At 38.4% G+C, this 27,485-nt stretch overlaps 1 protein-coding gene across 1 annotated transcript in view; it reads right to left on the bottom strand.

The window, feature by feature from the left end:
* KLF12 (Kruppel like factor 12) overlaps positions 1-27,485 on the bottom strand; it is a 448,102-nt gene that overhangs the window by 404,368 nt on the left and 16,249 nt on the right. The window contains exons 2-3 of the mRNA XM_042781980.1: positions 12,494-12,552; positions 10,366-10,455 (exon numbers count right to left, since the gene is read on the bottom strand). Coding sequence (XP_042637914.1) covers positions 10,366-10,455; positions 12,494-12,552 — 149 coding nt within the window. The remainder of the gene's footprint in view (positions 1-10,365; positions 10,456-12,493; positions 12,553-27,485) is intronic.

The raw sequence follows: 27,485 nt of genomic DNA, 5'->3' as shown, positions 1-27,485 counted from the left end.
CAATCCTACTTCCGTAGTGATACTGCCTCAGAAACCCAAGGAGGGGTCGCTATGAGTCAGGGCTGACTCGACGGCACATAACAACAACAACAACCACAAAACCTACTTGATGGAGTCGACCACAACTTTCTATAATATACTGAAATATTCTGGAAAGGTTAATTTGCCTCAAATCAAAATCCCAAAATTACTCAGAGCATGAAATTCCTTTAAGAAGTATTTCTTTTTATAAAGCACTGACCCTATAAAAATGCAAATAACCTATGGAAAAGGTTTTATATCTCATCAGTTAATGAGACTTCAGTTAGAACTGGTCATCTGCTGGTATCTTGAGCCATCACAGTTCAATGAAAGGGTTGGGATGTCTGGATTGCGGTGGCAGGCGAATGAAGCAGGAAGTTAAGTGTTGGTTGCTAAATGGAAGGGAGGAAGGCGGAATTATCAACTTCAGAGCTTTGTTCAGGGCAGGCCCAGGGGGAAAGGATTTGTCAGCCCACTATATTTCGCTTGAGTACTATCTGTAATTACTATCACAGCTGATTGATTTTCAATTCTTTCTATTAATACATTTATTAGCCACTCTTGACATTATTAAAATCATCCCACTCTTTCCTTCCTTTGGAGGACAGTTCTTCCCTAAAATATGAGTTTTACAAGGTCAGACTGTTTTTTTTTTTCTTTTAAAAAATGGTCTCATATTAGCAGCAACACAGCTACTGTATATGTTTTCCTTTGAAGTCAAGTAGTGACATGCAAAGATTTCACTGAAGATCAAAAGATACCAAGGAGTGGGTCATCAGAGAATATTACACAGTAAGCAAATTCTATTTCCAAGATAATTCTACCAATTTATTAGTGATGCTGGCCTGATTCACAGTAGGGGAAGTAATAATGAGGCCCCGTTAAAGGGCAATGCAAGTGGCATTTGTTTAATGTCTTTTCTTCACTTCTGATAATGTCATTAAAGTAACACCGTCTTACTAAGCTTTTACATTTAGACGTACATTACATCGTTTATGTGAAATTAAACACAGTGGTTCAGTGAGAGAAAAAAAAAGTTGGCATTGTTGTGGTTGTTTTTCTTAATGCTACTGATATTTAATGTAATTTATTGGCTCAAATATGCATCCTATAGCACATCTGTAGATTCAGCTACAATACATGCATCTGTCCATACTTCTTTATTAAGCATAAAGATTGGGTCTTTTCCAAAATAGTACCCACCTCCAATACTACAGAGCAGCAAACTGGCTCTTGCTTACAGCAAATAGCATCCAGATTAATCAATATTTATTGAGCTCTGACTATTCATAAGCTTCTGTGCTGAGAAATGGAAGAATCAGGAGAAACACACAGTATATGCTTTGCTCTAAAAATTTACAGTATAGCTGCCTTAATGGTGCTAACTGACTGTTGGTGATACAGAAATACACTCAACACCTTGTTATGAATATCCTGCAAAACAATTTGCAAAAGATACGACAAGCTGTGTCAAGGGAAAAGATCTTGAACTATTCTCTTCATCCTACAACTAAATTTGGGACCTCATAGGCATCTCTTTGGTCTGACCAGTGCTGGCATTTTCTGTTAATAAGACATGGAGTATAGATCTGAACTACTGTTTACTGCACCCTTCTTAGGGCAAAGAAACTTTAGCCCCTCTCCTCCAATGGTAACACAGAGGAGCCTTTTACTTATTTATTTATTTATTTTTGAATGTTAAAATGTTACACACGAAATTTCCTATTTTAACCAATAAATCCAGACATTATAATTACATCCGTTGTGCTGTGTAACTATCTCCACTATCCATTTCCTTTTTTTTTTTTTCTTTTTTTTATATATCAACCCAACTCAGTACACCTCATGCAGTAATTCCCATTCCTATCCCCTGGTAACCACTGATAAACTTTTGTACAGCAGGGTCTTTTAACTCTCAATTACTGACTGCACAAAGCACTTAAAATTAATAAAGTATTCAATCTCTGTTCCTCTCTCTGCCATGATACTGTGACTATTCTATACCAACAAGGTATAGAGAATACAGGTCAGAACTGTACCTGCCTCTACAAGAAGGTGGCATGGGAACTAGAGGCTTCAACACTGTCATGGTTGGTGCAGGGTCTCAGGCCAGCTACTTTTCTGTGGTTGATTCCTCAGGCCCTGGGAAGCAGTGAGGGTGACTGAATGTTATGGATTGAATTGTTTTTCCCCAAGTAGGTGCTGTAAATCTGCAGTGTAGTAAATTACTTAGTGTGGCTTTTCTACCCGTAAGTCTTTGTAAACTCCGAGGTGGAATTTGCCATGAGCAACTGAGGAGCTTCTGTTTGCTAAAGTTGCCCACCTGGGGTACTTCTATTGCGAGTGGCACAAAACAATGTTCTGGGAGGTTCCCACTCTCTCTCAGGTGGTAAGAATTCTGATGTTATGATTGGTTGATTTGGCTACTCTACTGGGCTCAAAAGGAGGCCTCCTAGAGGCAGAACTCTCTCTGACTGCTGGCTGAGGAAGACGTGCTGCTGAAAGAGACAGGTGCTCCTGAGAGACACGTGCTGCTGGGAAAGAGATGCAAGAGACACGCATTGCTGAGTGAGACACCAAGGGACACGCACTGCTGGGAGAGAGACTGTGAGAGACTTGGCTGAGAGACGGCGGGCTGGGAGAGAGACTGAGCGTTTTTCCTGAACTTGAATTGTAGCCTGGTGCTTCCCTAATAAACCCCATAATCTGTAAGTTCTGTGTGGCCACTGCAGTGAATTATCGAACCCAGGAAAGAGGTGGTGGGTACTTTGGGAGGAAGGGATGGGGGGAGGCAGCATATCTGGCCTTGCAGTAATAGGCCTTGGGCTATTGATGGTGATTCTGTCTTTCCCTTGTGGAGTCATGTCAGAACATGTGGCCTCTTTGTCTTTTTTTGCAGGTGGTGTCAGAAGCAGTGGGATTCTTTGCAGTGGCTCTACACTCGTAAAAGTATGAGACTTTGTAAAAGAAAGAAGGACAGGGCCTGTGTTTTCCCCAAGTAGGTACTGTAAACCCTAACCCCTCCATTCTCACAAGTAATTCCATTTGGTAATGGGATTCTGTTTGCCATGTTCATAGGGTCATATTAACCAATGGTATGTGTTCTGGCTACCTAGTGCTGCTCTGACAGGAATATACCACAAGTGGGATGGCCTTAACAAACAGGAGCTTATTTTCACAATTTGGTGGCTTTAAGTCCAAGGCAAAGTGCCAGGCTCTAGGGGCTGGATGAAAGCCCCTCAACCTTGGGGTCCAGCTCTGCCTCTTGCTCCTGGCCCACTGGAGCTAGAGGCATTTCTTCAGTCAGGCAGCTAATGGCTGCTGAAGCTGAGAAGCCCCAAGGTTGACAAGTAAAAAAAAGCACAGTCCCAATGTTACCAAACCACAAGGCAGGCTATTAACTTAAGTCCATTTTAAGTCCCAAGGTTGGCAGAGCATAGCAGGCTGCTGAGCAACAACATGGCTACATGCAGGGTCCAAGCATGTCATAGGCTAGAGTTCATTCCCAAGGCTTCTCCTTAAATACAGGAAGCAGACCACATCCCAAAGGCAACTACTCAGCTGCTTGTGGCAGATCCCACCATGGAGTTGATTACCAGTCTCATCATGGGGAATAACTACCACCAGCCCAGCCAAGTTGACACACAAACGTAACTACCACAATATGTTTTAGAGCTAGCCTCATCTGAGATATAAAAAGAGCAGATTAGGCACAGAAGCAAGCACAAAAGGGAAAAAGTTAGATGTGATGAGGAGATTTCCAAGGAATACCAAGGAGAATGCTAGAAAAGCTGAGACAAGGGCTCTTCCCCAGAGCAGACAGAGAAAACCTCCTCTTAAAGCCCAGAATCCAGATTTCTAGCCTCCTAACCTGTGAAAAGGAGCTCTGGTAGCATAGTGCCTAAGGCACTTGACTGCTAACCAGAAGGCTGGAGGTTCAAACCCACCAGCTACTCCTTGGAAGGAAGATTGGACAATCTACTTCCGTAGTGATACTGCCTCAGAAACCCAAGGAGCGGTCACTATGAATTGGGCTGACTTGATGCACACAACAACAACCTATGAAAAGGACTCTGGTGGTATAGTGGTTAAAACATCTGACTGTTAACCAAAAAGTCAATGGTTTAAACCCACCAGCTCCATAGAAGAAAGATGTGGTAGTCTGCTTCAGTCAAGATTTACAGTCTTGGGAACCCTACGGGCAGTTCTACTCTGTCCTAAAGGGTCACTGTGAGTCAGCAACTCAATGGCAGTGAGTTAAACAGTGAGAAAATAAATCTCTGTTCCTTAAAACCACCCCCTTGTGGTGCTTCTGTTATGGCACCTCTAAGTGACTAAGATACCGAGAAAGGAACATTTCTTTCAAGTCTCCTTCTGAAGCCTCTGCACTTACATATTGAATGTTATTATTTGAGAGCTCTTCATTTCTACTTAAAACTTTTTATTTTAAATAATTTCAAATATATTCAAAAGTAACAGAATGGTTCGACAAACCTCCATAGTGACAAAGCTTCTCTCACCTCTATCTCCATCCATTCTCCTTTCTCATAATTTTGAAGCAAATCACAGACATATCATTTCATCTGTAAATATTTCAGTAAATATCTTTAAAGCATATGAACTCAAAATCTCCTTTTAAATGTGACAAAATATCATTACCACACCCAAAAGTTACTGTTTTCTGATTTTGTTATGCTCCTTTTCACCTAATAAAATCTAGTTAGAATCTCTCCAAGTATGCTTAAATAAAATTCAAATGCAAAAAGATAACTATTCCAATTTTGGATTAATCCTAAATATACTTTTAAAATTATAAATTAAAAAAGATGTTGCATTTCTACTAAATCCCTTATAGGAATTGCAGCAATAGAAATGGAGGAAAAATTTTTCTATTTTTCTTCAAACAGAAGAACATTCAGCACCCATCAGATGCAGGCAGACTCCTGTGAGGTGTGGGCATTTAACGCCATTTCACCTGTAAGCAGAATTAGAATTAGTGGCTCAGTGGCTAAGTGCCTGACTGCTAACTAAAAAGTTGGTGGTTTGAGCCCACTAACCACTCCATGTGATAAAAGACCTAGTGATCTTGTCCCATATAGAGATTACAGCCTAGGAAACCCTATGGGGCAGTTCTACTCTGTCATATAGAGTCACTATGATTTGAAATCAACTCAAACAACATGGGTGACAGAGACTATGGTCCTCACAGCTGGCACCTGGTCGAACAACCCTCTGAACTTGAGTGCCTCAATATAAAGCCTATGGATTTCTATATGCTCCCATACATAGGTAGTTTCATGATAGTATGATAGTTGAATTTGTAATTGGAGATACTTTCTCTCACTGCTGGCCCATGACCAGGACCACAGAATGTCACACTGAACCTGGGAAGAACTCATCTCCAAAGTCTCCACTGTACAGTTGAGGGTGCAGGGGACTGAAAATAAGAAGTCACTCAAACCAGTAAACTTCATGGCCAGGAATAAAATCATGTTCTGTGTCTTGGAGGCAGTGCACTGTTTCTACATTCTACCTTATCTCAGTAGAGTAATTCTGATGGCCTTCTTCCTGCTGTAGTCCTTTGCTTAATAACATGTTAGCACACCCAAAGGCTGACAGCATTTGGGAAGCTTGTGTAACAGCAGGGCAAAGCACCACAGGTCACTGAAAAAGTCATTCAAACACTGCTTGCTGTGCCCTTGAAGTGTATCACAAGAGCAAATGCCCTTCCTGTGGGTTGCTTAACAGCACAAATGTATTACCAACAAGCCTGGAGAAAAGTGAAGGCACATTTCAGGAGATTACAATAATAATCTACTTGGATCTTACATCACTAACGACGCAGAAGTCAGAGAACTCCGAATAGAAGGCACATAGAGTTGGTGTCAAATAGTCGTGCCTATACATCTCATCTGGTTGCAAGACTAGGACCTCCACCACCAGTGAGAATGTATATGTCCATTGTTTGCAATTTAAATTTTATAGTCACAACAACTCTACAAGGTAGATTGAGCAGGTTTACAACTAAGTATTGATTGGCTATAGGTATTGACTAGTTTTATGTTTTTCACCATGTCAGTTATGATGCCTGGACAAGTTTAATAAATCATGTATTTGCTGAGCAAATATGTGTGTGGTACTGTGCCAGGAACTGCAAGAGACAAGAGAAATATAACAAATAGCCATTGCCATCTAAGAACCTAAAACCTGATATAAGAGACACGATTACATGCACACCACAATATCTATGCAGACAATGAGCCAATGCAGCCAGCTCTCTTCAGAAGGGAGAAAGTCAAGTGGTTAAGCCAGGCCTGTTCCATGGACTTTCTTTAAACTCAGAAGTGAGGTCCTGAATTCCTTTGAAAAGGATGGGGACATTCAGAGACCAGCTGACTGAAGAAGACCTAAAGAACTAATCACAGCAAGCAAAAGAGAACAAACGTGTGTGTCTCAATGATGCATTAAAACAGAAAAACCAAAAACACTGCTGTGGTATTGATACCAGCTCCTAGTGAGCCTATAGGACAGAGCAGAAATGTCCTATAAAGTTTCCAAAGCTGTAAATCTTTACGGAAGCAGACTGCCACATCTTTCTCCTGAAGAGTGGCTGGAGGGTTCAAAACACCTTTTGTTAGCAGCCAAGTGTTTTAACACCTGCACCACTAGGGCTCCTTATTGAAACAGAAGATCAATGTAAAGTAGCAGATCTTTAAAACTTTGCTTATAATTTGCAACACAGAACAATTTCTCTTCACCAAAAGCTTGAGGTTATTGTCTCAAAACTGTGTTTGTCAGAGTCATCATAGATTCCAACCAGTGTACCTCCTTTGTTTTCTTCAGGTCTTCTCATTCATTCTTGTGATCATAAGGGATTTCTATAGCATTTTGTTGACTCTGAAATGTTTCATATTTTTCCGAAGCCCACGGTCACACCAACAATTATTTATTTTAATTTCACCAATATGCTAACATTTTCTAATGAAGAATAAAACTTTAATCAGTTTTTAATACTAAATTAGGAGTCATGGAAGATGGAAGCCAAGAAGTCTTCAAAATTCTAGCCTTCTTCGTCTAAAAATTGTTCTGCAATCTGATTCTGAAATTAGACAGAAGACACCACCAACTGCCTCATCCCCAATTGAATTCCAGTAAAATGACCAAAAATAAAATTCACTGAAACACTAGATTTTATTTCTAATTTTAAAGAAGAGTTGATTGAAAAGTGTTACAAATAGCTGTATTCTATAAAGAGATCATAATACATTTCATCAAACACTGTATGCTGCTTCTCTCAATCTTTCTTATAAAAAAGGAAGAAATTTTATTACCATATATTTCATATATTTAAGTGCACACAAAACTAAGAAAAAAGTAAAGCTTCTTCCTTTCAATATGTACAATCTAAGAATAAAATTTTAACAACATTTCCATTCAAAAGAAGGAAAATGGATTTTAATGAACAGGCATTAACTAAAACCCATGAAGTCACATTCTTCTTTTCCCTACTTAAGGACAAAAATTACTTTCTATAAATAATGTAGCATGGGATCCATATGATATTGTAAAACCTCTGTGAATACTGGCTTTCGGTTTTTGAGTACCTAAATCTTTCATGCAAATCTTAGCTTAAAACAGAAAAATGATAGTGAAAAGGAAAGAACTATTTGAATAGTGTTAAAGATTATCAGGACTAGTGATGACAATGTCCTATCCCAGCTTTGACCATTAGTCTAGGTTATATTTTCTGACTGGTTTTCTGTACTTTTCTTCTCTCTCCAACACACACAGCTTGAATAGATCTTCTGCTAATGAAGCTGAATAAAGCGTTATGAAATAAAAGCAACACTGTGGATGCAGACTGCTTTCTCACTTCTTTTCCACCAGCAGGCTGTCCTCTCTGAATATAACGTCTGTATGGTTTGTTAAACATGAGTTGTGCAGATATTTATTTTATTAAAACCAGCTGCTGTACAGTCTATTCCAACTTCACAGTGACCTCGAGTGTATTAGAGTCACACCATGCTCCACAGGGTTTCAAGTGGCTGAATTTTCTGACGCAGAATGCCAGGCCTTTCTTATGAGGTGCTTGAGTAGACTCAAACCTCTAATCCTTCAGTAAGCAGCCAACCATATGAATTGTTCAGGGACTCCCTGGGTGATGTAAACTGTTAATGCACTCAGCTGCTTCCCAAAAGATTACAGGTTTGAATCCACTCAGAGGCACCTCTGCAAAAAGGCCTGGCCATCTACTTCTGAAAAATCATCCACTGTAAACCTTATGGTATGGAGAGTTCTACTTGACACCTATGAGGTTGCCATGAGTCAGAACTGACCCCTTAGAAACTGGTTTTACTTTATTACACTGATGATAATGCTTCTATAGTCTGAAATGGATTAAGAAAACAGAACTCTGAAGATATAAAACAAATGCTTTCTGTGGTGTAGCTCAATTCAGTAAAGGCAAAAATGCCATACATAGTTTGGAGGATATTTAATATAACTTGATGAGTCAGGATAGAAAATACAGGTGAACACACGACTTTTTTGGAAATGTTAGCCTACACTGAAAAATAACATTAAAAACTGCCACAAAGTCTCTTCTTTCATGATGCTTCATTGCCTAAGTGTTGGCTTAAATCTATGTGAGTCAGTTACTGTGTCAAGCATTGAACTGAGAAGTCATGTTACTGGATGACATATTCAGCAAAATTCACTTCAGAGATAGAAAACTCGACACTGATCATAAAGATGAAACAGCATCCTCTACCACGATGGGGATCTGTTTCAAACAGACTTACAAGGAAGAGGAGAAATATATATTGAGATGCTGCGCACTCTACCACAAACACCTTGGAATGGAAAAGTTTTTCATATGCTATCCTCCACATGCCTGCCTTTGGACACCCTCATATTGAAACACTTTTGGTACATCAGTATCCTCACCCATTAAACAACATCCTAGATGAACTCATCCACACTGAATTTTATAATACTGATATTTTAATAAGTTGTTGATTTAATTTGTGCAACTGCAAATCCTTGCTAATTTTTTTTGGTTGTGATTTTTTTTTTAAATAGACACACTAATGAAGTTTAGATTATATACTTATCTGATTTATGTTCTTTTCCCAGTCATCTGTGCTGCTTCAATAGAAGATGTTCGCAAAGAAAGAATGTTTGCAAAGAAAGGAAGCCAGCGTGCACTTGGGCACATGAATAGCGCTTTCTCCCTTCCTACATGAAGTGGGCAGCACGTAATTGCAAACAATCATACTGTATTATTTTAAGTGGTAAACCTATAAATGTTAGTAATTTTGAAATCTTCTATATTCTTTTTAAAAAAATAATCTACTGTGCTTTTGTTCTTTACATTTTCAGTAGCCATAAACTAATTCATCAATTTGGCTAGTAGTGTTAAACAACCTTCCCCCCCTTTGGTAAAAATATACATCACAAAACATACGCACATTCACAATTTTTGCATGCATAGTTCACTAACAAAAGTCACATACATCACATTTTGTCACCATTGCCCCTATCTTTGCTCCATTAATTTTTCCTCTGTATTTTAGAGGAACAGTTGTCCACTTAATCTCATGTAAGTATTCTTCTAAAAGAGTGCAATGTGGTAAGGCAAATATTCTTTATTAAATGATCTAACGTATTGTTCAGTTAGGTTGACTTCACAGGACAGTTTCAGCTCAAGGCTTAAAAGTTGTTTCCAGGCAATAGTTTCTAATCTTTTGCTTTTATGAACATTTCAAATTCACTGATTTTAATTACATTAACTATCCTCTAGTCCTTATGGAATGAAAAACGTTAACATGGAGACATCCATCCAACAAACCAATGGGCTCAAACATAGCAATGCCTGTGAGGAGAGCACAGGACCAGGCAGTGTTTCGTTCTGTTGTACACAGGACCACTCCGAGTCTAAACCAACTCAACGGCACTTAACAATAATATAGTTACGACACTTAGTAATTTCCTAATTAGCCAAGAACCAAGCTATTTTGATATTAGATTACATTCCCGTCATATATTAATACCTCCTCCTTGTATTGGATTTTATTATCTTTTCAAAGCATGTACCATCTTAAATATTCTTAAATATATAATATATAATTAAATATGTTTCTAATGAGGTCACGATGCCTTCCTAATTTCAGAAAAGTATCCTTTCCAAGTGAGTAATATTTGAAGTTGCATGATATCTCTTGAGGTACAGAAGCTTAGGCAAGGGCAGAAGCAGAAGTGCTTTCTGCAAGCCTCAAAATGCTCTGGAAATGACTGTCACTATCATGGCGGTGGGGAGTGCATAGTCTGGAAACCTCAGCTTACCCCTTGTTCAGATTCCAACAGCTCTGTTTTGACTCTGACTGCCGGCATCCCATCAAGCATTAACATTCTGTTCTCAAAGGTGTCGATATTCTGCAATAAAACCACAGAGAGAGGGAAAGTCAGCTATAAAATATTCAAAGGAGGACACATGGTAGAATCTTTCTTCATTTAGTATGGCTACCTTAATTTTTTAACAATGAGTTGTAATTAAATGAGAATAGCAGCATAACCAATTACTCCTCCAACCTGAACTTTCATTTGAAGTAATAACCAAGAAGTTGAATTAATCAGTCTGATTCTCTGACCTCTGGGTTGGAGGTCAGACTATAATAAACTAGAGTGTGGAAACCTTACATTAATTTATATGGGACTGGAACAATTCATCACAGTTTTGCAATAGTGGAAAGAAATATAAGTCACGTTTGTCTCTTCCTTACTTCTGGAGGTTATATTTTTTCAAAAAGGAAAAAGAATTTTAAAATAATAATTTACATATGTCCATACTATTATCCAAGTCAAAATAATTTAAAAAATAAGATAATATAATTCTAGATATACCAAATTTTGATATCATGGCAATTTTGGTCAAGTAAGAATTTCTATACATCAATCCCAAACATCTAATATTTTTAAAATGACCAATGTATGTATGTCTAAGAGTGAGACTGAATGTATATGCTAATGTCATAAACAAGGAATATTAGATCATTTGTTTTCTGTTCTGGTATATGTTTGTAGTAAGTAGAACTTACTACTTCTTGAAAAGAAAATCTTATCTTTGTTGCGGCTCAATAGAGTAAATCAATGTTATTGTCTACTAATTTTCAGTGCATGGGGATTTTCTGAAGTCAATAATCTGTAATAGGAGGCAGAGAATCATAAATCAGTATTCATGTTAGGTCAAAAATCAGGTTCTTATTTTAAAACATGTTTATAATGCAAATGTTGTCCTTATACCATGACAACAGCTGATATGACAAAATCTAACTATACAGGAACCTTCAGAGTGGTTACTTTTATCAAGTAAATGTAATCACATCACTTTAGTGTTTATTGAAAGGAAAAAAAAAAAAAAACAGTTTCCATTTATTTTGCCAACATGATGACAAATATTAATATATTTCTGAATCTTCAGGCTTTTGCCTTTCATAAATTTCTTTCCCACCAAACTGACAGTCAAAGAGAAAAAAAAAAAAAATTCCATGCCAACAAACAATAATTTAAACATTTTTTATTACCAAATAATACCAATAGAGTGCAGTGAAGTGAAGCTTTAATTATTTCTCGTATTTCTTAATTCTTGTTTTTGTTTAAGAAAAATATTTTTAAGATATAAAATTTACAGGGTCTCTCACAGAGAAAAAGAAAAAGCATATTTAACACTGGAGCTAATTAATGAACATTTTAAAATTCCATGACACCTAGCCTATTAGGTAATTCAAAGAAGGAAACAAATTATTTTCATGTTTTCCCCTAGAAATGCACAATATTATTAAAATTAGCAGAATATATATATATATATATATATTTTTTTTTTTTTCCTTCTGACTTGTCCATACTTTTTAGGGATGTTGTGTGCTAACAGACAGCTTAGAGTAGAAGGAACTGTGGTATTACTGGCCAGCTCAGTTAATTTGTTCCAAACTTGAAATCCTTTCATGGAGGCCTGTGGGTTGTTTACATATCAGGCATGAATCTCAAATCCTAATGTGTTGCTTGCTTCCGTGGTTGGAAGCAGCCAGCTTGGCTTGCCACCATCCAGCCTCGGGAAAGCCATCCCGCAGCCAGACAGCTCTGTCTTTCACAGCAGCACCAGGAATGTACTGTAACAAAGCATCCCCTGGGCTGTTTGGTTGGTAGACAATGAAGGATGAGTTGATATTGCTTCCTACCCTGGAGGAGGTCTTGCCCAGATGAAAAAGGGAAGAAGCTGCCTTATAAGGGAGGCCCAAGCTAAGGAGGAGAAAAGACAAAGAACAGTTCTAGAAAGGCAGGTTTAATGAACTGTTAGAATCTGATTAGAGGCTAATGTACCTTTTAGTGCTTTGTACCAATTTACAGCTGATATACTTTAACCATTTTCCCACTAGTTGTGATAAACTCATTAGTTTAAAAAATGCAAACTAACCAGAGTCTCTGAAGTTAAAAACCGGTAAATCACAGAAATCTGACTGGGTCCATGTTCCACTTGTTGTTGTTGTTGTTATGTGCTGTCGAGTCAGCCCCGACTCATAGACCCCTCTTGGTTTCCGAGGCAGTATCACTACGGAAGTAGGATTGCCCAACCTTCCTTCCGAGGAGTGGCTGGTGGGTTTGAACCGCCAGCCTTCTGGTTAGCAGTCAAGTGCTTTAGCCACTATGCTACCAGAGCATACTTAGCACATTTAAATATCACCGTATTTTCATGGCAGTTTTGTTATTGTTCTACATGTGGTAAAGTCAAAATGCACATCTCAGTTTCATGTAAAAGTAAGTAAAACACTTTTGTGATTTGTTCTTTTTTTTAAGAACCTAGTTTTTCCTAGGAATATTTCTCTTCACTGATTTTCCAGAATTCCTCACAGACAAACCCATTATAAACACATAACTGAAAACTTTCACAGCTAAGCAACCAAACCTTAACTGTTAAACTCCACTAGTAATGATTCTATCTATCTATATGCATATAGGACCTCTGGTAGCATAGTGCCTAAGGCACTTGACTGCTAATCAGAAGGGTGGCAGTTCAAACCCACCAGCCACTCCTCGGAAGGAAGATGGGGCAATCTACTTCCATAGTGATGCTGCCTTGGAAACACAAGGAGGGGCCGTTATGAGTCGGGTCCAACTCGACAGCACATAACAACAACAACAATATGCATATATCCCTGAATGTTAATATATTCAAAGTATATTAATCTCTCCAGTCATGATTCTAACCCTGTTTAGCATAACCACTGAATATCACAGCATGTCCCAAACATTCCAGGGAGGACCATAGAAAGTGTAGTACCTGGAACAAAATATCAATAGATTTGTCTCTCTAATCTGAGATCAGATACAGACCATCACAGAAGACTGTAGACTTTAAATATGTAATATGCTTTAATAATTTGGAATTACTGTGACATACATCTTGTTATGATCTTAATCAAAATACATTTGCTGTGGAATCAAAAACTCAACTGATTCTCAAGAAGTAAATAAAATTACACAGTCATGAATTTCAGCATTATGTTACTTTTGTATTTATATTGTAACATTTTGGTACTATACAACAATGAGAATATAACTTAGTTGTGTGTATTTCTGTGTTTATATACATATACTGTTACACATGTTTCATATGAGTAGATTTTATCAATTAAAGCAAAATTTCATATTGAATGTGCTCCTTGGCTGTTGACCAGTCCCATGTGCACCAGATGAGAATGCTACTCTGGATGTTTCTATCTGCCAAATAAGATTTGGAAAGAAGTCCAGCTGACAGTTAAAAGCCTCCTAGTAAAGGCCATATGAGAACAATTGTCTTTGATTACAATGTCTCAAAATACTTTGAATGAAATATGTAGCAAGGAGAATGGACTGATTCTCAAGTATTGCAAATCATAAAAACATAAAAATAGGAGTAATTTCCTAGGTCAACTGCTACAATTTACCTTCCTACTCCCCTACTCCCAGCATACTCCCTAACTATATACACAACCCGGGTAATGAAAAGCCAAAAACCAAAAACCAAAAAAAAAAAAAAAAACACTGCCGTCAAGTCTATACTGACTCAGAGCAACCTCTCCTTGGGCTTCCAAGGCAGTATTCTCTACAGAAGTTGATTGCCCGGTCTTCCCTCCAAAGAGTGACTGATGGGTTTGCACAGTCAGCCTTCTGGTTGGCAGTCAAATGCCTTAGGCCAGTCAATATTCAATAAACTCACTTACTTTACTTACTTATTTAATTATTAAAATAAATAAATAAATAAATAACGTCTTTTACCCAAACCAAAGCCCATTGTTGTTGAGTTCATTGTGACTCACAACAACCCTGTAAGACGGAGGAGAACTGCTCCACAGGGTTTCCAAGTCTGTAACTTTATTTTTGTCCCTTATTTCAGACTTGGATGAAAGTTTATAGAGCTAATTCGTTTTCCATTCAACAATCCATACACATTTTGTTTTGTAACATTCACTGAAATCCCCACAATGTAACAGCACTCTTCCCATTTCCCCTCTGTGGTTACCATTTCCCTTTTTCCCCCTTTCCTATTCCTTCCTGCCTTCTGAACTTTATCCCTGGGTAAATGTTGTCCTTTTGATCTCATACAGGTTGATTGTTCTAAGCAGGGTGTACCTCCCTGGTGTTACTGTTACTGTCTACTGTTTGGCTGAAAGTTGAGCTGATGCTGAGCTGATCACTGCTGTCCAGTTGGATCCGACTCATAGCGACCCCTCCTGGGGTTTCTGAGGCAGTATCATTATGGAAGTAGATTACCCAACCTTCTTTCCGAGGAGTGGCTGGTGGGTTTGAACCACCAGGCTTCTGGTTAGCAGTCAAATGCCTTAGGCATTATGCCACCAGAGCTCCCGAAAGTTGAGCTGTGGGGTATAATCATTACAGAAGCACACTACCACATCTTTCTCCCATGGAGCTGCTGGTGGGTTCAAACCACTGACCTTCTGGTTAGCAGCCAAGCACTTAACCACTGTGCCACCAAAGCTCCTTAAAAGGGTTTCTTACAAGAGCTAAAAATATCTACTAGAATTTGATTTGCTTTCTGGAGATACAAAACATATTCTGATACCTACATATTTATCCTTCTGAGATCTTCATATTTTGCTACAGGTGATGAAAAACATGAATAATCTTCAACTCTCATTGCCATGTTATATTATACTGTGATGTAATCAACATTTGAGTCATGATTTAGGATGCAATGTCCCAAGTTGGTAAAGGCACTTTCATGGCATATTCTTAAAAGTTTATACTACAAGCATGCCAACTAGTGAGAAGTACTATCCTGTGGGTATCTTTTCTCACAGAAAAAGTAACAAAATCCGATTACTAGGCATTTGATTTTTGCATAAGAAAGACTTCTTAAAGAAGTCACTTTCTCCCTTTACCTGACTCATTTCCATCTACTTTAATAACAAAAACCAACAACAGCATTTAGGGAGGAAAAAAAAAATCCATACCACATATGTACAATTCAACCAACCAACAGATCATTTCTCTGGGGAAAACCAAACTGTTTTACCTAAACACCAAACCTGGGCTGAAATTAAAAAAAAAAAAAGAATTCTTCCCTCTCTTAATAGGCGACAGTTAAACCCAATGATTGGACTGATGCTTAGGCAACAGTTATCTACTACCATGCAAAAATTGCTCCAAAAGTTAGTGGCATAAAAGAACAACCATCTCATTATCATATCAGAAACAAACATAATGTCTACTATTTGAATATTTACTTTGTGCCAGGCTTTGTATTAAAACATGTACAAACTGATCCTCATTTAATCCTCACAACAATCTAAGAGGCTGATGTCATATTATCTACAGATAAGAAATCAGAGACCAAAGGAGGTTAATCAAATTGCCCAAAGTCAAACGATTACTATTAAATGGTACAGCTGTGTTTCAAAGCCAACAATGCTGATTCTGAGCTGAGCTCTTAGCTACTAAAGGTATGTTGTTGTTGTTGTTGTTGTTGTTATGTGCCGTCGAGTCAGACCCAACTCATAGGTATACATGTATATATTTATATATATACACATATGTATACCTAACCCACTGCCATTGAATTGATTCTGACTCAAAGTGACACCCACTGGGTTTCCAAGGCTGTAAATCTTTATGGAAGTAGATTACCTCATCTTCTTCCTGCAGGGCAGCTAGTGGTGGGTTTGAACCGCTAATCTTCTGGTTAGCAGCCAAATGCCTTACCCATTATGCCACCAGATCTCCTGATACACATACACACATGCACAAAAGCATACACACACACTTCTTACATCACAATCAGAAAAAATATGAGGATCTTATTGGAAATCCCAACAGAGAATCTCTGTATCTCAGTGGCAGTACCTGCAGGGCTAAACTGACTTAGTCACTGAACTGACTGTATAACATCTAGTGACTAGTGACTATCAATATTTTGGGAAATTCTAATGAAAGGAGTGGAATAAGTCTCTAGTTTCAAAGCTATTTCACTCCCTCTCCCCTTAAATTAAGCTTCCAATTTCTTTTCTTGGTTTGATGAGATTATGCATTTCTATCAATGGCAATGGGTTTGGCTTAACCCTAGCAATATCTCATAATTAATTTAATCAGTCCCATCCTAATTTCACCATCTAGAAAATCTATGGTAATCTCATCTGCTAAACAGTGTTTCAAAAATAGTCATATCCTTGGTGGCTCATTCAATATTTCCACAATACTTTCATGTACTTGGATGATACAGTAATTTTATCTTGCACATTTTATACTCAGGGGAGATAGATTTTGGCAACATATCTAATTTACAATGAAATGTAAAAGCATATTTATCTCTGTTCACATATCCTCACATTGATATTTTGATCTTCTACAGGGCATATAAATAACCAAAGTACTTGAAATGGTACAAAATAAAAATCAGTTCCCAAGAAGACTTTGCCATTCTAGACCAGGTTTTATCTTTCATTCCATTGCAGAATGGGGGAGTCAATATCACGTTGTTGTTGTTGTTGTTGTTGTTGTTGTTATGTGCCGTCAAGTTGGACCCGAGTCATAGTGACTCTTCCTTGAGTTTCCGAGGCAGTTATCACTACAGAAGTAGATTGCCCCATCTTCTTTCCAAGAAGTGGCTGGTGGGTTTGAAACAACAGCCTTCTGGTTAGCAGTCAAGTGCCTTAGGCACTATGCTACCAGAGCTCCCTAATATCATATTAACGGTCTTATTTTATAGACAGAAATAAGAACCAAAACTATAGACTTATGGAGAGGGCAACTTAAATTCCCGTCAGTTGTTTCAATATTCCATACATACATTATTCTGAAATACTAGCTTTCAGTCTCAGAAACAAAAGTCTTCCATAAATATCTTCACATTGAAACATATGGAACAGGCTCTCTTAAGAACTGGTAAATATTTTATGTGTATTGCAGCAACTTATTTTCCTGATAGCAAAGATCTTTCCCTTTCCTATGTTGGTTAAGTGCTCAATTCTCAACAACAATGTATAGTTTACAGTATCTTACAGACATTTTCTATAAAGGAATAGTTTTCAAAATATCCTTCAAGAACAGATAAAAGTTCTTATTCAAGCTGCAAATGGCTGCTTCTCAAAAGGGCAACCAACTCAACCAAAAATGGGGCCCAAACGTTACTAATGGCATTTTCAAAGGGCTTTAATACATTTTCTGAAACAATAACAGATACATGTCTTCTTCTCTTTGTTTATTGGCTAAAAGATTGTTAAAATGGCATGTGAGCTTCCAAATAACATTTTTCATCCAAGCATTAATGCAAACTATAATAGATATTATCTTTAACCTTCACATTCTGAAGAACTGTGCACATTTGGCCATTGTGAGGTGACCTAATCTCTCTATAAAAATGAAATGAGTGCCTCTACCATGCTACTCATAGTGCCAAAGTCCTCTCCTTCCATCCTCATAATACTCCTGAACCAAGAGGCAAACCAGGTGCTGGGGAACAGGCATGATCAGCAACACTTTGATTAAGTGTGAAAGCTTATTTTACACTTACATATTTGCAGTATAGTAAATTACTTAGTGTGGCTTTTCTACCCATAAGTCTTTGTAAACTCCAAGGTGGGATTTTCTATGAGTAACTGAGGAGCTCCTGTTTGCTGAAGGTGTCCACCTGGGTTATTTCTGTTGGGCGTGGCACAATACAATGTTCTGGGAGGTTCCCACTCTCTCTCAGGTGCTTAGAGTTCTGATGCTATGATTGGCTAGTTTGACCACCCTTCCGGGCCCAAAAGGAGGCCTCCTGGAGGCAGAACTCTCTCTCTGACTGCTGGTGGAGGAAGACGTGCTGCCGAAAGAGACACGCGCTCCTGAACGAGACACATGCTGCTGGGAAAGAGATGCAAGAGACACGCATTGCTGAGTGAGACCCCGAGGGACCAGCACTGCTGGGAAAGAGACTGTGAGAGACTGTTGGCTGAGGGACGGTGGGCTGGGAGAGAGACTGAGCATTTTTCCTGAACGCAAATTGTAGCTTGGTGCTTCCCTAATAAACGTTGTAATCTGTGAGTTCTGTGTGGCCACTGCAGCAAATTATCGAACCCAGGAGACAGGTGGTGGGTGCTCTGGGAGGAACGGTTGGAGAAAGGGCTGGAGGAAGAAGGCAGCATGTCTGGCCTTGCAGTAATAGGCCTTGGGTTACAGCTGGTAACCCTGTCTTCCTCTTGTGGGATTAGAGGAGATCAGAACATGTGGCCTCCTTGCCATTTTTGCAGTATTTTAAGTAAACAAACAAACAAATATATTTTAGCTGGGAAATAATATGGCAAGAAAAATGCCAACCCAATTAACTACCAACCAAACCCCAGCTCAGTTAGGCAGGTATTCATATATCAGGAATAGGACCTATGTGTGAAAACAGGTACCAAGGTGTGAGGACGAGCTAATAAGTGGACTTTATGTCAAGTAAAGATAAATTTATCTGAGAATTCAGTCCAGTTCTGGAAAAGGTAGCCAGAAACAATACACTCTTCAAGAAATATAGCTAGCAGAAACTAATTTTAAGGGTTTAGACCTAACAGAATCCAGAGCTAGACAACAGGAGTAAGTAGGAATCAGGAAAACTATCCAAATGCCCCAACTCATGCTTCCAGACCTCCTTCCTTGTGTGCATGTATGAACACAGAAACTATGCTCAATGAGCTTGGACAGCAAGACCAACAGAGTAGCAGGCCCCACACATTGATAAGTAGGTGGAACACTTGCAAGATAGCCAGAAAACATTGACCACTTGCCATCAGTTAATTCCAACTCAAGGCACCCCATGTGTGTCAGAGGAAAACCATGATCCATAGGGTTTTTAACAGTTGACTTTTTTTCAGAAGTAGATCACCAGGTCTTTCTTCTGAGTTACCTCTGGGTAAACTCAAAATGCCAACCTTTAGGTTGTTATTGTTGTTGGGTGCCATTGAGTCAGCCCCAACTCATAGCGACCTCTCCGTGGGTTGCCGAGGCAGTATCACTACAGAAGTAGATTGCCCAACCTTCCTTCCGAGGAGTGGCTGGTGGGTTTGAACCACCAGCCAACTCATTACCACTGAATCAATTATGAATCATAGCAACCCCTACTGGGTTTTCAAGGCTGCAAATCTTTATGGAAGTAGACTGCCTCATCTTTCTTCCACAGAGCAGCCAGTGAGTTCAAACCACTTATCTCTTGGTTAGCCACCAAATGCCTTAACCACTACACAAACAAAGCTCCTTAGTATGGTAACAGGGCCTCATAATTGCCAATGTTGTAATAATAATAACTACTAAAATAGCAATACATAACATTTATGCATGCAGGCATAAAGGTCTAGATCCTTAAAATTAGTTTCTGCTAGTTGTATTTCCTTAAGAGTATATATTTCTGGCTTCCTTTTCCAGGAATAGGAATTTATGCACTAGACATTGTCACATTTTATTGTCATTACATCATTTCACTTGAACCCTTCTTTCATTCAAAAAATACTTCACTGAGTGTCAGTCACTGTTCTAGGTATTTAGAATATAGCAGTGAATAAACCACCCCACATCTGTCAGTTTGCCCTAATCTAGAGGCTTGCATGGGAGTTTTGGTGGCATGGTGCTTAAGGCATTTGACTGCAAATCAGAAGGCTGGCAGTTCAAATCCACCAGCCACTCCTCAGAAGGAAGGTTGGGCAATCTACTTCCATAGTGGTGCCACCTCAGAAACCCAAGGAGTGGTCGCTATGCATCAGATCCGATTCCACAGCAGTGAGTTTGTTTTTTTAAAAAGAGGATTGCATGTCCCTGTGATGCTGGATGCTACACCACAAGTATTTCAAATAACCACCAGGGTCACACAAGGTGGACAGGTTTCAGTAGATCTTCCAGACAAAGACAGACTAATAAGAAGGATGTGGCCAAGTCTACTTCTGAGAAAACTGAATGTTGAAAACCTTATGAATAGAAGTGGAAAACTGTCTGATATAGTGCTGCAAGATTAGCTGCTCAAGTTGAAAAGTACTCAAAATATGACAAGAGAAAGTTGCCTCCTCAAAGTAGAGTCAATTGTAATGAGAAGGATGGAGGAAAACTTTCTGGACCTTCATTTGCTAAGTGACACAACTCAAAATGAGAAGAAGCAGCTGCAAACCTCCATTAGTAACTGGAACTTGGAATGTACAAAGTATGAATCTAGGAAAATCATAAGCTGTCAAAAATGAAATACAATGCATAAAGATCGATATCCTAGGCACTCGTGAGCTGAAATGGCCTGGTTGCCCATTATGAATCAGACAAGCATATGGTCTACTATGCCAAGAATGACAAACTGAAGAGGAATGGTGTCACATTCATCGTCAGAAAGAACATTTTAAAATCCATCCTGAAGTACGATGCTGTCAGTGATAGAATAATATCCATACGCCTACAAGGAAGACCATTTAACACCACTATTATTCAATTTTACATACCAATCCCTAAAGCCAAAGATGATGAAACTGAAGATTTTCACCAACTTCTGCAGTTTGAAATTGACAAAACATGCAACCAAAAGGCATTGTTAACTACTAGTGATTGAAATGCAAAAGTTGGAAACAGAAGAAGCACTGGTAGTTGGAAAATATGGCCTTGGTGATATAAATGATGCCAGATATCACAGGATAGAAGTTTGTAAGACCAATAACTAATTCATTACAAATACCTTTTTTAACAACGTACACAAAGACTATACATATGGACCACACCAGATGGAATACACAGGAATGAAATTGACTACATCTGTGGAAAGAGACAATAATGATGCTCAATATCATCAGTGAGGACAAGGCCAGGGCAACTAAAGAACAGACCATCAGTTGTCCATATGCAAGTTTAAGATGAAGATGAAGAATATTAAAACAAGTCCAAGACAGCCAAATTACAACCTAGGGCATATTCTACCTAAATTTAAAAAACATATTAAGAATTTATTTGATACACTGAACAATGATCAAAGACTGACAAATTGTGGGGTTACATCAAGATCATCACACATGAAGAAAGTAAAAGGACATTAAAAAGAAAAGAAAGGAAGAAAAGACCAAAACAGTTATTTTGAGAAGAAACTCTAAATGGTCTTGAATGAAGAATAGCAAAAGGGAATGGAAGAAGTGATGAAGGAAAAGAGCTAAACAGAACATTTCAAAGCACAACTCAAAAAAACTAAGTAGAGTATTACCATGAAATGTACAAAGACCTGGAGTTGGAAAAGAAACAGAGAACATGCTCAGCATTTCATAAACTGAAAGAACATAAGAAAACATTCAAATCTAGAGTTGCAATACTGAAGGATTCTATGGGCAAAATATGGAACAACACTGGAAACATCAAAGAAGATGGAAGGAATACATAGAGTCACTGTACCAAAAAGAATTGGTTGACATTCAACCATTGCAGGAGGCAGTATATGATCAAAAACTGACAGTACTGAAGGAAGAAGTCCAAGGATACACTAAAGGAACTGGTAAAAAACTAGGCTCTAGGAACTGATGGAATATCTATTGAGACGTTTCAACATATGAATGCAGTGCTGGAGGTGCGCACCCATTCATGCCAAGAAATTTGGAAGACAGCTATCTGTTTAACAGACTGGAAGAGATCCATATTTGTGCCCATTCCAAAGAAATGTGATACAACAGAATGTGGAAATTTTCAAACATTATCATCAATATCACACCAAGTAAATGTAATGCTGAGGAGCTCTGGTAGCACAGTGCCTAAGGCACTTGACTGCTAACCAGAAGGCTGGCGGTTCAAACCCACCAGCCACTCCTCAGAAGGAAGTTTGGGCAATCTTACTTCTTTAGTGATACTGCCTCGGAAACCCAAGGAGGGGTCACTATGAGTCAGGGCCGACTCGACGGCACAAAACAACAACAACAATGTAATGCTGAGGATCATTCAAAACTGCTTGCAGCAGTATGTTGACAGGAAACTGCCAGAAATTCAAGATTCAGAAGAGGAATGAGGGATATCATTGCTAATGTCAGATGGATTTTGCCTAAAAGCAAAGATTACCAGAAAGATGTTTACCTGTGTTCCATTGGCTATGCAAAGGCAATCAACTGTGTGAACTGTAACAAATTATGGATAATATTATGAAGAATAGAAATTCCAGAACACTTAATTGTACTTATGAGTAACTTGTACATAGACCAAGAGGCAGTGGTTTGAACATAGTTCAAAGGGGATACTGCATGGCTTAAAATCAGGAAACGTGTTCTTCAAGGTTATATCCTTTCACCATACTTATTCAACTTGTATCGTGAGCAATAAGGAGCTCTGGTGGTGCAGTGTCTAAGCCATATGACTGCTAACCAGAAGCCTGGCAATACAAACCCACAAGCCACTCCGCAGAAGGAAGATGAGGCAATCTACTCCTGCAGAGATTTACCACCTTAGAAACCCAATGAGGGTCGCTGTGAGTCAGAATCAACTTGATGGTAGTGGGTTTATGCTGGGCAATAATCCAAGAAGCTGAACTATATGAAGAAGAATGTGGCATTATGATTGGACAAAGACTCATTAACAACCTGCGATATACAGATGACGTGGCCTTGCTTTTACAAAATGTGAAGAAGACTTGAAGCACTAACTGATGAAAATAAAAGACTACAGGCTTCAGTATGGATTATGTCTCAAAATAAAAACAAAAATCTTCATAACTGGTCTAATAAGCAACATCATGACAAATGGAGAAAAGACTGAAGTTGTCAAGGATTTCATTTTACTTGGATCCACAATCAATGTCCACAGAATCAGCAATCAAGAAATCAAATGATGTACTGCACTGGGCATATCTGCTGCACAAGACCTCTTCAAAATGTTAAAGAGCAAAGATGTCACTTTGAAGACTAAGGCGTGCCTGACTCAAGCCACTGCCATTTCAATAGCCTCATATGCATTTGAGTTGGGCAATGAATAAAGACTAAAGAACAAATGATACATTCAAATTCTGGTGTTGATGAAGAATAATGAAAATACCATGGACTGTCAGAAGCAACAAATATGTCTTGGAAGAAGTATCGCTGGAATGTCCCTTAACCACAAACAAAATCAAACTCAATGCTATCAAGTCAATCCTGACTCATAGTGACCCCTCCTTGGGTGTCCAAGGTGGTATCTCTACAGAAGTAGATTGTCCAATCTTCCTTTCAAGGAGTGGCTGGTGGGTTTGAACCATCAGCCTTCTGGTTAGCAGTCAAGTGCCTTAGGCACTACGCCACCAGGGCTCCTAGAATGCCCCTTAGAGGCTAGAATGGCCAGACTTAAGTCACTCATACTGTGGTTATGTTGTCAGAAGGGCCAGTCCCTAAAGAAGGGTTATTGTTCTGGGTAAAGTAAAAGGTCAGCAAAAACAATGGGAAGACCCTCAATGAGATGGACTGACAGAATGACTGTGGTGATGGGCTCAAGCATGGCAATGATTGTAAGGATGACACAAGACTGAGTAGTGTTTCATTCTGTTGTACATAGGGTCTCTATGAGTGGTAACACTAGACAGCACCTAACAACAAGAAGTAACTAAGATACTGAGAAAGGAACATTTCTTTCATGTCTCCCTCTGAAGCCTCTACACTTACATATTGATTATTATTTGAGACCTAAGCTCTGGTGGCATAGTGCCTAAGGCACTTGACTGCTAACCAGAAGGCTGGTGGTTCAAATCCACCAGTCACTTCTCAGGAGAAAGGTTGGGCAATGTACTTCCGTAATGATACCACCTCAGAAATCCAAGGAGGGGTCACTACGAGTCAGATCCGACTCAACGGCAGTGAGTTGTTTTTTTTGAACCTATCAACAACAACAGTGAATTTGTGGAGTTTCATTCTAGTCATTGCATCCTCTAACAACTTTTTTTTTGGGGGAAAAAAAAACTATTTATGATAGGAAATTTAAAGTTTAAGCAATCTGCCTAACCCTGGGCTAAAATCTTTGCTCTATACACTATTTTCCATTGCTAACAGAGCCAGAGATTCTCATTTGCTGGGTATTCAAAATACACGCTGCAAAGCTGAATGAACTCAGAATTATCCACACTACTCTGACTACATGCTTCCGGAGCAGCAAAGAAAAGGCGAACCAAAACCAGATCAGTTGCTGTGGAGTCAATTCCAATTCACAGCAAACCAATGTGTGTCAGAGTAGAATTGTGCTCCACAGTGTTCAATGGCTCACTCTTTGCAAGTAGAATGGCAAGCCTTTGTTCTGGTGCCCATTGATGGACTTGAACAGCCAACTCTTTGGTTAGCAGCCATGTTAACCATCTGTGGAACCTAGGAAATCTGAGGCAAAGACAAGCTGATTATATAAAGGAAATGTGTTAATCTCATCCTGAAGATTTTATCCAGTGCTACACTGCCCTACAGCAAATGCATTTAGTCATTTAACCAACCCTATTTTCATCGTTCATGCTGCTCATGCTCCTTTTAGACCATGGCCAAAAAAGCTTCACCATGGTACATTCTGTTCCATCTTTATTCTCATTAACTTGTTAAACCCACTGCCTTTGAGTGTATTCCAACTCATGGCGACATCATGTGTTTCAGAGTAGAATTTCTTCACAGGGTTTCAACGAATGTAACCTATGGAAGCAGAGCACCAGATCTTCCTTCTGTATCACTACTGGGTGAATTCAAATCACCAATCTTTCAATTAGTACCAAGTGCAAACCATGTGGGCCACCCAGGAACCTTTGGACTCATCATCACCTGATAAATCTGTTGTTTAACACACTAGAATGTAAGTTCCAAGAGGGCCATGACTCTGTCTTGTGGTTCACAACAGTATCACTATCCTCAACATTTATGACTGTGTCTAGCATATGTGATGAGCTTATACGTATTTCCTGGGCTAACAAAAAAATAAATGTAGATATAAGATCAATTCATTCTTCTGGTTCTAGGAGGTAATAAGGTGGTTGTTGATAGACAGGCAGGAAGAACACAGGACTTCAGACTATCAAGGTAAGTGGGGGAGAAATATGTTTGGGCATCTACTAATGATAAAGTGTCCTGGGGCTTATTGAGAGAGAAATGTGCTTAGAAAGAACACTAAAAATCATTTGGCAAATGTCTTATAAAGATCTAAGATTTGACTCAGAAGGGAGAGCAACCAGTATATAGTTTACCAGAATAGGTCAACTGAAAGGTGGTGAGGCATGTACTGAGGCAGTGGCAGTGGACATAAAAAGAAGGAAAAATATGAGAGACAGTACATAGGACAAATGGGGAGCTTTTGATGAAGGACTAGATGGAGGAAGTGCAGCCACAGACAGCGGATAGAGAAGAATGGCAAGGATAGCACTGATTGCTAGCTTGTACAGTAAGGTGAAGCAGAAAACCTAACAGGGAAAGCAAATCATATTTGCCTTTTATAGCCCTTTACAGGGACTACTGCACTCTGGAAAATATTTCTATGTATTTTTGCTTTATCAAAATCTGGTAAATAAAGGGGAACATTTCTCTTAAGTGGAATATGTTCAATTCATATAGGTTTAACTGAAATAAAGGGGAAAAAAGTGACAAATTAATTTATTAACTATGTACTCAAAAAAGAATTAACTCTGCTTTTACTACTATTTTTTCTGGGATTTATCAGTTTTGTGGACTATCATGTTATCAAAACTTTAAAATAAAAAAAAACACCAGACTAGGTATTTTCCAGTTAAAAGCACTGAACATTAATATATTCACTGGTCATTTTCTTTTCTGATAAATCACTTGGATAGTACTGAAAAAATAATCCAAAACACTGACTAGAATATGAAATTTCATCACTGGTTCTTTGTGCCTAGAGAAAATGAAGATTAGTATCAAGTATGAAGTCATTTACTTCATGTGGCAACAAAGGAAATGATTATTGACCTATATTTTCACTTTCCTTGTCCACAAATGATGTCAAGTGGCTCCTTATCAAAACCCAAATGGCTTATCTTCTTAAAACATTGGCTGCCTTAAGGAATAGTACTCATCTGGAGTAAGGGGAAAAAGAAAATGAGAGGAAAAATAAAACTGAAGTTAGTTATTTTTTAATTATGACTACTCTAGTGGGGTTTTAAAAAAAAAAGGCAAGGGGAAGAGGACAGAAACAGAGAAAAACCTTAAGTTCTCATCAGACCAGAAAAATGTTTGGACTACTAAGTCAACTAGGCTTTAACCAGCTTTATCTCCAAGAATCCATAATCTTTCTCTTCTCCTATTTATCGTTACAATATTTAGTTAAGATTCTGTACCAAACATGTAAATTTATACCTCTTGAAATTCCTGGGCATGATATTGGTTTTTAATGTAGGTTTCAAAAAAAAGATAGAAAAAATGACCTTTACAGTTTACAGTCCAAGAAGGATTGTCAAAGCATGTAAAAACATCATGTAGCATTTGATTTGTTAAAAGGTATAACAAAAAGAATTGGTATTAAAAGGTTATAGGAACAACAATGAAGTAGCAATAGTTTGCACTGCCTGGTCAGTTGTGATGAGAATGGCCACATCAGTCCCCTCTCTGTTCTCCCAAACCTCTGCATTCTGGAAATACAGTGAAAAAGATACTGCAATTGCAAATGGTAAAAGTGCAGAACTGACTCAAAATATAATTTCAGTTTTTAAGGATATCCACCTCTAGATGTGATTCTTACGGATTCCCCAATAATGTCTCCAACTGCAATAATTACATTTTATGCAAAATCCAATTTCTATATGCATTTAAAAATCTCATTGCTATTGAACATTTTCATTTTTTCCCAGTAATATCATCCTCAAGAATTCTGACTGCCTTATCTCTTTCACCTTTTTAAAAACATTGTATGTTCTATGTCTGTGCTTTCTTCTGTACACTTTCATAATTGAACAGAAGTGTAAACTAGGATAGGATATTGCCTATATACATGGGTCTTATGGTCAGACTATTGAA

The sequence above is a fragment of the Orycteropus afer genome, unplaced genomic scaffold (assembly GCF_000298275.1).
Source record: "Orycteropus afer afer isolate SDZICR_OR568_19922 unplaced genomic scaffold, OryAfe1.0 scaffold00212, whole genome shotgun sequence".
NCBI lineage: Eukaryota > Metazoa > Chordata > Mammalia > Tubulidentata > Orycteropodidae > Orycteropus > Orycteropus afer.
This window is presented reverse-complemented; position numbering and strand designations above follow the sequence as displayed.